Below are 12090 nucleotides of genomic sequence, written 5' to 3' on the forward strand. Positions count from 1 at the left end.
TAAATGTTAAATTATTGAGCTGACACGTATTCAGATTCACCTATGCTTCTGAATACGAAATTACCCATATCCAGAGCAGCACCAGGCTTACACCTGCTGTGGGCAGGAAGTATTTCACTGTATTTCCTCATGACCTGCAGACCTGGTACAGAATTCTTTTCCACTTTAATTACAGTTTCACTGTCATCACTGTCAAGAAAGGAAATGGTTTCAAGTTCCTTTATCTAGAATTAACTCCAGGTTGTCAGATAAATACATTTTCCAAACTCAAGTCTCTTAGCTGAGCCCCAAAAGAGTCAGTGAAACACAACAGGTGCTACAATGGTTGTGGGATGTTTTGCCAGGAGAGATGCTATTTCAGAGCCATTACTTATTGCACAAAAACATGAATAGGCTCTCTCAAGAAACAGCACTTCTCATCCTCTTCATGGCAAGAGAACAGAACAGAATAAATGATGGATAATCACCTTCCCTCTCATTTTACACACTCACTCTTCACCAGCAAGGGCAGCAGCAATGCAAACCACCAGGCTTGCTTTAGAAAAATCCCAGTTACCAGCTGCTCTCCAGCTCAGTGCAATAGCACCAGGAGGGATGGGAAAGGTCCACCACAAAAACCTTCTATTAGGACAGGAAGAAGTAGTGAGTTGCTAGCCTTTGTCCTTCCTGAAGGAACCTTCAGTGTTCCTGGATCTCAAATAGTAACTGAGAAGCATCCACGGTACCGCAGAGCTGCAGACCATCAACCAAAACGTTATTTTTCAGTGCTTGGGCTTTTTAATTATTTGTGTTATTATTTCTCACACTTGCCTTCATCCTGGCACGTTCCTTCCCGTCTCTGTCCCCGGGGGCTGGCGGCCATGCTGCTGGCAGCCACTAGAGGATGCCCCCAGGGACCTAAGTGGTGGCAGCAGCAGGTCTGGTTGACAGGCAGGAGAGAATCCTCCCAGTCCCTCTTCTGGGGCTGCTCCTTTCTCCCCTGCGGCATTAGCACCCATGCCCTCACACGCCTGCAGGGATATTTGCCATTGCTGGGGGTAGCCTGAGGTTAATTGTGCATTGTGATGACAGGGGCGAGGCAGTGCAGGAGTTCCCCAGCAGCTCCAAACCCTTGTGGGGCACGTGGGGGATGGTGTTTCAAAGCCAGCAGAACTCCTGGAGCAGTGGAGCGGGTGGAAGCCGGGCACCGCCGAGTGCCGCAAGGAGGAGGCGGCAGCCGCAGGAGGGCTCGGACCCTCCTCTCTGCCCTCCCCAGCCTGACAGCACAGCCGGCTCCAGTCCTTCTGCAGAGCCGGAGGAGCCCCGGGATGCCTGCCTTGCCCTCAGATACAACATCCCCAGGGTCCCTGTCCAGCTGCGGAGTTGAATTCCTCCCTGATGTAAGCTCGCGGGTGGGTCTCCTTGGGCAGCCCTGCTCCCCTCTCCGGCCCGGTGATTATCCAGTAAGCTGCTCATGCCAGCTCACTTTTTATGAAAGCACCTCTAGATTTCAGCCCAGGGTTTATTTATTGAGTTTCTCTGCACTTTTCCTTTCTCCTGCTCTCCTGCCAAGACCCAGAGATGGTACAAGCCCTGGAAGTAAATAGAAAATGCCAAGCTTAGTTTTTTAGGTCACCGTAAACTACGCGCTTATCTGCTTTCAGAATACATAAGCCACAGGATGTCACCTCAAGTCAGCACAGAAGGATAAGGACTCAAACGTAGGTCTGACTGTAGATATGAATATATTGGGATCACAGTGGGGAAGTGTATGTTTGTATACAACAGCCTTTTTAAATCCAGAGCCTTCTTCCTTTTTCCTCAAAGGTTCCATGTTCTTCTGGCAACAAAGATCTTTTTATATCTCTGGGGTTTCATATTCCACCCAGCAGCCTATCATAGGAGAGCACAAATCTACTAAATAGTAAAATGAGGGATTACTTCCACTCATCTGTTGACAGACATTTCTCCAAATTGGATCAAATGATTAAAGGTATTAGAATGACGTCTTGCAGATCCAGATCAAATCATTTGAAACCTTGGGAGTGTTTCTCCTTTGCTTGGAAGAAACCACCAGAAATAGTTGTAGGTGCTAATTGCCCATTATTCTCACTAATGTGAAATTCTTAATTGGGACCTTTGAATATTTTACTTACTTGAATCCTAACCGGGGGTCTTCAAGATGGAAGGACTGTGCAGCGGCTTGCTTCCCGACGCGCCCTTCGGGATCTCTTCCAACGCCTGAATGGTTCTTCCTCGAGTTGCTTACGCTGAGAAGAGGGGTCCAGGCTGTGAAGTCTTCCAACATCTCCCACTACAAAGATGGCACTGCTGAAAGTCAAATTCAACCAGAAGAAACGGGTAAAACTAGCACAGGGACTATGGCTCATGAACTGGTTTTCGGTGTTTGCTGGAATCCTTGTTTTTAGCATGGGATTGTTCCTCAAAATTGAGCTCCGGAAGCGAAGCGAGGTGATGGACAATTCTGAAAGCCACTTTGTGCCCAATTCTTTGATATTGATGGGTATATTATCCTGCGCCTTCAATGGTTTTGCTGGAAAAATTTGTTATGATTCTCTGGATCCTGCTAAATTTGCCAAGTGGAAGCCTTTGCTGAAACCTTACCTGGCACTGTGCTGCGTCTTTAACATGCTCCTTTTCTTCGTGGCTCTGATTTGCTTTCTCATGCGGGGCTCCCTGGAGAGCACCCTGGCCCAGGGGCTGAAGAACGGCATGAAGTTCTACCGGGACACAGACACCCCTGGAAGGTGCTTCATGAAGAAGACCATCGACATGCTCCAGATTGAGTTCAAGTGCTGTGGCAACAACGGCTACAAAGATTGGTTCGAAATCCAGTGGATCAGCAACAGATATCTGGACTTCAGCTCCAAAGAAGTGAAAGAGTAAGTGACTCGGTGGGGTTTGTATCACGTAGTATCGATGTTTGCTCAGTGCTGGCCTCAAGTGCCAACAGGCGCTGGCTGGAAGGGGGTCCGTGTAAAATGGGGTCTTGTTTAATAAATCGTCCCAAATGACCAGCTGGATTGCTTCCTCCCCTGACAAATTCCTCCAAAGTCATCCATAACATAAAATAAAATAAAAAGCACCAAACTACAGTTCCCACTCTTGATCAGTGTGATATAGACAGGCTAAATAGTTTTTACTGTCTTCTACTGCTTTATAAACCCATTACCTTGAGCCACGCTCCCAAAATCAACAGGAAAGTATCAGAACTTTACTAATCCTTAAGCAGATGTCAATGTGATTGATTAATTTCCTAAAAAAAGAATTCCCTGGAGATATACTGTTGATACCACTTTTAAAACTCCACTCAGATATTGGCAGCTAATCATGGAAGGAAATAAATAGAGGCAAAAACACTTTGCCAATATGTCTTTTAGATCCTTAAGATTTAGAAATTTATTTTTATATTCACTCAATGGACTGCTTCAGTGCTGTGATAATACTGAGCATCAATTGATGTTCTTAGCTTTACACAGTGGCCCTTGTAGCCATATGTATTTTAAGTTCTGTCCTGTGCCTGATTTTTTAAAACCTCACATGAAAGCAGCACTAGTTTATTGTTTCTGTACGAACCAGATCAGGTTGTTGACCAGAAACACCTTAATGGCTTTGATGTCAGTGCCCAAAGAGGCAGTAATCCTAAAATCAGGTTAGGTGCAGTAAGCTCAAGCAGAAAATAAGCATGAGAATGAAATGAACTTTTGAAATTAAAAAAGTAGCATTAGGCATAAATACCCACAACCTTTTAAAAAATTAGGCACCAGGGAAAGAAATTGTTATTCCGGGTTCTTTGGGAACATCATTCATTAACATTTATGCTCTGTGGTTGCATAATGGGTCCTGTAAACTGGAAGCAATCTGCCTTTTAAATATACTGCCTGTATTAAAAATGTCTGAAGTAATTTTGAAGAAAAGCTTTGTGTATCTCTTGGGATCTCCTGGGATCCCTGCCTGACTGTGTAAATGGTATTTATCTTGTGTGTGTCTCTCTGTGTGTTCCTTTGACTTGTTGGGTGGTCTGGTTGTTTTTGCAGTTCTGAATGAGGACTTTTTTTAGTGAAAACTGTTACAGATTTAACCCGTTGCACTGCAGGCTGTTATAACAAATACATTCACAATTGAATAAGGGGATGTTCCCATTGCAAAGGTATGCCCATGGGTATAAATAACTTCTTGAAAAAACCTTGCCAGCATTATATGGAGATTTGAGAGCTGTAGCTTAATCCAGCAGCAGTGGAAGGGCAAGGCACAGGAGGAAAACAGGGTTATACTGTCCTTAATAACTCATGTCTTGTTTGGGACTGAGACTCAAGGTAATTTCTTTGTACTACTGAGGCAGGAACTAGGGCATTAAAAATCTACAAATGGGTTTTAGTGAGTTCAAGGTTTGTACTATGTGGTGGTGCACAATCTCTGCTCCCATTCCTGGTGGGATAGTCTGGCCCCTTTGAAGCCAATAGTAAAGTTCTCCTTAGTTCCAAGGAAGGTGGGAGTCTGTCCCTCACAGTGGGATTTTTATATTATTTGTAGAGCAAAGGCCTGATCTAATATCCAATCTCTCTGAAACTGGTGGAGCATTTACACATGAATGGGAATTAGACCCAATCCAGAGCACACTTTACATTTAGAGAGAAAACCTCAGCTGCATTTGCTCTTTAGATATATTTAGGTCATGATTGCAAAGTGGAATTTCCCTTCACCAGGTTGTTGGAATCACCTCTCTCTCTATGACACAATTTTAAAATATCCATATAGAAAGCTAGAAGGGACACTCAGATTTTTTTTTGACCTCTCTACACCACTGGGACTCTCCATTCTGTGATTTTCTAAGCAAAATGGCCTGTTTTAAAACTGCACTCCTTTTATTGTAGTCTTTCTGCAGAGTCAGTGGAACTATTTGGCTTCCAAGTTATCTTGCATCTAAACATCTCCTAAGACACCAGGATAAATGACTGTTAACAGAGAGCAACCACAGTGTCAGATGAACAATAGTTGGGGGAGCTCCTGCAAGGACTTTGGAAATGTTAAAATTTTGCAACATCCTGTGGCTGAAGCACATTTCATGTTTTCAATACTGGCTACCTTCCCAAGCCAAGAATAAATGCACAACCCCTCCCTGGAGATATTATAGTCAAAAAGAAGCTATTAGGTTTGCTGGATCAATAGGTATAGTGGGTTCTGAGGTTGTTCTGGGTTCTTTTCCAAGCTCAGGTCAGCTCCAGCACCTCTCTTCCATCCTAACCATGCCGTGATCACTCTTTTCTGACTGCCCTTCCTGAGTTCTCTCACCATTCAGTTTTGTTAAAAATTAATTTCTTTGAAGAAGTGACCCAAGGGCATGCATTTCCACCAGGAGGAGTCAATTACAGACTCAGCGTAGCCTTGACATAGAAGAGGAGAGAAAGGACAGAGAGAGAGAGAGAGGACACCCTGGAAAAACACCGCTATGTGAACGAGGGGACACGGAGAAAAGGCATGGTGGCAATTCTTCCTTGCCTTTGCTTTCTGTCCTCGTGCAGATTTGCTCCTGGAAATCTGTGTCTGTGTGTCTGTGTGTATGTCTGTGTCTGTGTGTCTGTGTGTATGTCTGAGTCTGTGTGTGCATTCACGCTCCCTTCTGCCCTTGCCCGCAGCCGGATCAAAAGCAATGTGGACGGGAGGTACCTGGTGGACGGAGTCCCCTTCAGCTGCTGCAACCCCAGCTCCCCCAGGCCCTGCATCCAGTACCAGGTCACCAACAACTCTGCCCACTACAGCTACGACTACCAAACCGAGGAGCTCAACCTGTGGCGCCGCGGCTGCCGGGAAGCGCTGCTCAACTACTACAGCAGCATGATGAGCTCCATGGGCGCCGTCATCCTCCTCGTCTGGCTCTTCGAGGTAACCCTTCTCCTCAGACACACTGCAGTCAAGTGCCAGCTCTGCAGGAGCAGGGGCTTTTCTGAGTGAAAATCAAATCTGGTTAAAATAAATTTCCCCATTGTTTGGCTGAGAAAATATCTGATAACTGAGTAAGGGCTGAAAGGTCCCAGGCTGGAAACAGAGGTGGAGTGGGTGTGGGATCAGACCCCTCTTAGCAGGGGCCAGAGCCTCAAGTATCCCACAGCAAAAGGGGAAAAAGGGAGTGATCTTCTGTCCAAGGCAAGGTGCTCAGCAGGGAAGAGAGTGCAAGAGCTCTGCTGTCCAGATGCATTAATTTTACATGTGTCACCTTTTGTGGGCAACAAGAAATACAAAAAAGCGGCACATCAGAAAGATGTGACAGTAATTAGTGGGACAGAAAATGCAGCTAAAGGGTTTACACCCTGAACAAAATAAGGCTTTAAACCATACACAGTGGAATGATTTTAAGGCAGCATGTGGACCTTCATCAGCTCCACCAAAGTATTTGATCAGAAAAAGTGGTTTAGGTGGAGCAAGTGGATTAAATTAATTTTATTCTGCTTCCCAAAACACGACGCAAATGCAAACAGGTGCCAGCACTGCCCAGGGCAGGTGTCTGTGGGCACCATAACCAAAAGTGCAGCTTGGCTGATAAAATACTGTTCATCCAATGCAATGAATCCCCTGCCTCTGGGAGATGGCCAGTTTTCTAGCCAGGGTGTTTAATCAACACTAATGCTCAGGGAGCGTGGGCTGGCAGTGGCACGAGGGCTGGAACGTGAGGTGCTGGATGTGGAGATCAGGCAGGACCTGCTGGTAAAAGGAAGGGTGCAGCTCCCTGGGGTGCTGCAGATCTTTTCCTATCCTTGGAATGGCTGCTGCAAATGGCATTGCCTATTTTAAACGATTCAGCTGCCTTTTTAAAAATTTAGATACAGGCAAATTAAAAAAAGATGAGTTACATTTTGATACAAGCACTGGCCTACAGCCTTCCAGGAATGAAGATGCTTTTTAGAAAATAAACACCTACCTAAATCTGTGAACTGAAAAAAAAAAATCATGAAGTTACTCCATGTTGCGTTGTTTTAAAAATAACTGCTCCAAACTGCAGAGAAATGTATTACCTCTTTGCACTGGTATTCTGCTAAGAAAAGAAAGAGGAGGTCTTTATTTTAGCCCAGATTCAAGTGCACAGCTCTTGAAGAGAGGGGAATTTCAATTATGTTCAAAAGTCAAAGAAATTCAAAAACTCAGGGGAAAAATGCACAAAAATACCAATGCCAGCTGCAAAAAATCATGACTAGGAACTTGTAACATAGCTCTGCTAACTTGCAAGAGATTAATGACAGTGATATGTTAACATTAATAGCAGTGATAAAAATGTAGTATTTTATGCCTAACTCTTCAAAGTACACCTGGGTATTTTTTTCAGCCTGTGGCATAATGAGAAATAAGATCTCTTCTTTTCTTTGTCTTTTTCAAAATTGAAGGTGAGACTTTTTTCGGGCAATCAGAGGACTTTTAGGGCAAAACTTGAAAGAAACAACATGATCCTGGGTTACAATAACTTGCCCTCCTGAGTATTTATTACTTGGGTATTCTACCATAAAGGGACCAGATTTGGGTTTGAAATTCCCTTTGAAGGGAGGAAGCAAAGCAGGAAACTGACGTTAATTTAGTCTCCCTTGAAATATAACAACTTCTTTAAATTCCAGTCAGGATAGGAAACAATTTTATGCTGAGTAGGAGGGCAGCAGAGGTTCCAACTCCTGGCCAAGGTAAGTGTGGGTCTGAGCAGGGTGAGGCCAGGGCCAGTGGTTGTGCTGGCTCTGTGCTTCTCATTTCCCCTTTGACTTTTGGGAAGGCACAGAAAAGTGCAAAAGCAAAATCCTGGGTTGCTTTGCGCCTGCAGCCACCGTGGACTCAAACCAGGGGCTTCTCCAGCCAAGCCCTTCTGGGGGCCATGGACAACTCTCCCAGCTGGGTTGCCAGAATTGAGGTGTGGGAAGGGGGAGAGAGCATGGAGGGGAAATACTAACCACAGCTGTTATTCTGAGCTGTAGAAAAAGGTAACATGCCAAACAGGCACAGGAACCTCAGGGAGGGCCATTTCTGTTTCACCTTTCTATACTAGGCACAAGGAAGAATGAACCTGTATTTTGAAACATCAAAACTTCTGTTTGAAAAGAATGCTAATATCTAGAAGCTGCTTTTCCTAACAAAAGCTGTAGGCTTCCCATGTGTGACAACCAGTCATGAGGATGACAAAAAAAGATCACACCCTGCTCTGGCTAAGCCGCCTCAGGCTAAACCCTGGCAAGCAGATGGGCTTCACTGCAGAAGGTCAAGAAGAGCAAGCCTGGATGTCTTCTGGACCTGCCTCAGCCAGCAAAGGGGAAAAGAGGAGTTCAAGGGTGCCCCGAATAAGGCATTTCAAAAGGAATAGAGAGCTGAGGCTGGTTCCTGAGATGCTGCAGGTCCTCCACTTGTGCAAACATGTGGATCTCAATAGGTCACAGCTCCCATGTGCCACAGACCGGGCCCAGGCTGAGCTCCAAGAGAGCACTGAGGCATTCACAGGAGGCACATTGTACGTCCTGTGTTGGAAAGCAACCTCTCTGATGCATTAACAGTAGGAGTGAACCCTGGAGATCTCCAAAACCAGCCCACAGGCAACAGGGACCTTCCAGAAGGACACAGTTTGCTCTGTTGGCCCAGCTGGAGAGGCTGAGCGTGCTGGGGTGCAGGGGATCCACCAGTGCAGCCCCTGCAGCCCTAGCCCTGGAGAAACACATGTGGCCATGTTCTCCCTGGCACTTTAAAGCTGCTGTAAAGTGACAAGAGTTTCCATGACAAGGAAATCATCCCTCAGCACGACTGGCCTTGCTCCGGGGCTCTGACCCCGCAGCCTTCTGTGCTGGGTTGTGGTCAAACCTACAACTCACAGACTGGTTAAGGCTGGAGGTTTAGCTGTGGGAAGAAGGATCACATTCCTCAACCTGCTGGCAATTATTCCTCTAATGCAGCCAAGGATCCCGTTTTCCCACTTTGCCACAAGGGCACATTGTTGGCTCAGGGACAGCTTGGTGTCACCCAGAGCCCCAAGGCCCTTTGCTGCCAAGCTGCTGTCAGCCAGTCACCCCCAGCACATACTGGTGCATGGGGTTATGCCTTCCCTGGTGCAAGACTTCAGCTAAACTGGGAGTCCCAGACTCTCTGTGATCAAATAGGAGAGAGACTAATTTACCAGACACTTGTCTCAAACTTCCTGGGCTCGCTTCTCATCTGGCAGAGAAGACAGGCTCAGATTGGTGGAGGTGACAAAGAGACAGACATTTCGCATTGCTTTTAAGGAATCTCAGCTTAAGGGACTCAAAATCTTGCTTAGAAAGTTTTTTAAGAAAACAAAGTCTTAAACTGAGAGAAAATACCACAAAATCTCTTCCAAGGACAGGTCAGATGCTGAGTGCTGCACAAGCACCTTCCTTTTTAAAAGCATGATAATATTTAGTGACTTAGAGCCGTCCAGGAAGCCAGTCCACCTACTCTGGCTGTCAAATAGTGGCACTTGGCAAGTCAATCACAAAACAAAGCTCCTGCTGACAGGCAGCAAGGCAGCACAAATAGAGAGCAACGTGGAGGCCATTTCCTGCAGCCCTGTTAATCTGCACTTGCAATAGCCTTTGATTTCAAAGATATCAGCCCCATGAGTGAAAGCAGCAAAACTGGGACTCACAGTGGAAGGAAGATGTCAAAGTCTTTAAATCCCAAGACTAACATGATGGGATTTGTCACTTGTTGTGACTTTTATAGAATAATGCTCTAACTGATTTAAGTCATCATATTATTGGCTAGATGAGACTATTTCCAGACTCAGAGCCACTAGAAACTTCCTTAGTGACCAAAGTGTGGCTAGTCATACATTCCTGTGTTAAGCTGTATGAACATTTGCCTTTGGATATGGAAGTATTGGATGAAACTTGTCTGTTTGACCAATGTTTTTCCCTTTCTGATCTTGAGTGAAGGCAGAGAAACACGAACATCTGTACAGGTTGAGAGTAGATGTGTAGCTTTAGTCTTCCAAGGGTTTGGAAACACTGATCATATACAAGTAGGGTGACCACAGCAGACAGGCTGATGGATGGTCCATGGAAGCACACGCCTGGGCAGTGCCTCCAGCCCAAAAGCCAGATGTGAATTCTGCCACTGCCCTTGCCATGTGGCTGCATCCCATCCTCAAACCTGCCAGCCTCTTCAGCCATCAGGGTTGAGGAGGACCAGAAGTAATCAGTTCCTTGGGAAATTGGATAGTGTGACAGAGGCATTGTACTTCCCTTAGAGAAGAGATCCTCTGAGGTCCTGACAGCAGTAGGTGTTCTCCAACTGAGCTTTACCCAGCACATGAAGGACAAAACCAATCTTACTGCTGCCCCATTCCAACCACCAGCCCTACCACGTCAGCAGGCTGCCTCTTCTGGGAGCTGCTCTTCTGTCCTTCTCTACTTCACTCAATCAGTCACTTTCTTCACAAGCACCACAAGGGTGAGGTCAGATTGTTCTGAACCGTGTTAGAAGGCAGGAGACTGGCTAAAAACACACCTTGTCCCTGGAGGCAGGTGCAGGGTGTTTCCAGTGTCAGCAGGGTTACATAGTACAGTAGAAAAAGTCTCAGTCAGGGCTGCTGGGGCTAGGTAATATTTAATCAGAAATATTAAATTTGTTTTAGGTGGAACCAGGGAGGGATCACCTGCTGCCTTGGTTTCCTTATTTGCACATACCTATATTAAAACAAAATCAGAATCTGAACCAGACAAACTAATGGCTCAAATCCTAACTCTGCTCCGTTCTGCACAGACACTGATTGATTAATATCTCCTTGATCAGCTTAATATACTCACCAAACATATTAAGGTCAATGCAAAGCCAAAATATTCAGCTAAAACTAAGCGGGTGGTGGCCAAGGACGGTGCTGCACATCCAAACTGCCTTGTGGACACCCAGTGCACAGCAGCCAGGGATGCATTAAAGCCCCCTGGGAAGGCACCAACACTGATGGGGCTTGTGGAGAGACCCCTTGGGCACACGGCCCCTGGGAGCAGAGCACAGGCTGAGAACAGCAGGGCACAGGGAGGGTGGGACAGCAGCAGCAGCCCAGGCTGCCCAGAGCAGGGCACAGGGAGGCTGACAGCAGCAGAATGCCCAGGCTGCCCAGAGCAGGGCACAGGGAGGGTGGGACAGCAGCAGAATGCCCAGGCTGCCCAGAGCAGGCACAGGGAGGGTGGGAGCAGCAGCCCAGGCTGCCCAGAGCAGGCACAGGGAGGGTGGGATGGAGTGTCCAGGTCTGGCTGACGCTCTCTGCCTCTCCCGTTGCCCGGCACAGATGTCGGTGATGGTTGGCCTGCGCCTCCTGCACACCTCCCTGGAAAGCATTGCCAATCCTGAAGACCCCGAATGTGAAAGCGAAGGGTGGGTCCTGGAGAACAGCCTGAAGGACACTTTCAAATCCGCGCTGGAGAACTTGAAAAAGCTGGGTAAGTTCAACCAGGTGGAAGCAGGAGCCGAAGGGGCCGAAGGAGAGGAAGGCGGGAAGACGCCAGCCATCACAACAGTCAGCTGAGCTGCTCACTGAGGTGGACTTTTTCTCAGAGAAAAATAACACAAACTGAGAATTGTGAATATATCTACATTTTAAAAGCTATGTATCAACCACCAGAATACACATTTCTACGCATGTGTGCTTTTGTACATGGGAGCATACAACATAGTGCACCTTGGGATAAAACACTTATCCACAATGTGAGTACACCATATCCATATCCTTTTGGGAATATGACCCCAACTAGGACTTGTAATATTCACATGTTCCTTTATCAGAGACAGTTAGTTTAAGAAAAAAAAAAAAAATTAAAAAAAAAGATTGCTGGCATCACACGGCGATCCATTCCATCTTATTTTGAAATTAAAAGTGGAATTTGAAAAGCTAATATTTTTTGCTCAAGTTGTTTCATAAGCATACTTTCGGTACTTCAGCTTTTAAGGACAAACAGATTGGGTTTCTGCAGAGTAACATGATAGAATTCAAAGAAAGAAGGATTTCCAGAATTGTATATAACTTAGCATACAGGTATTTTGACAAACCTCTCATATGTGATTTTTGTTAATGTGCTAAGCAATGGTATTTTCTGCTGTATTTTTAAGATGTAC

At 45.9% G+C, this 12090-nt stretch overlaps 1 protein-coding gene across 1 annotated transcript; it reads left to right on the forward strand.

The window, feature by feature from the left end:
* Positions 1 to 2301: 2301 nt before the first annotated feature.
* On the forward strand, positions 2302 to 11681 carry PRPH2 (peripherin 2). The gene is made up of 3 exons (XM_054630413.2): positions 2302 to 2882; positions 5637 to 5883; positions 11267 to 11681. Exons 1-3 carry the CDS (start codon positions 2302 to 2304, stop codon positions 11501 to 11503), a joined length of 1065 nt encoding a protein of 354 aa, XP_054486388.1. The 3' UTR covers positions 11504 to 11681.
* Positions 11682 to 12090: the final 409 nt, after the last annotated feature.

Source organism: Agelaius phoeniceus, chromosome 3, assembly GCF_051311805.1.
Source record: "Agelaius phoeniceus isolate bAgePho1 chromosome 3, bAgePho1.hap1, whole genome shotgun sequence".
In the NCBI taxonomy this organism is placed as follows: domain Eukaryota; kingdom Metazoa; phylum Chordata; class Aves; order Passeriformes; family Icteridae; genus Agelaius; species Agelaius phoeniceus.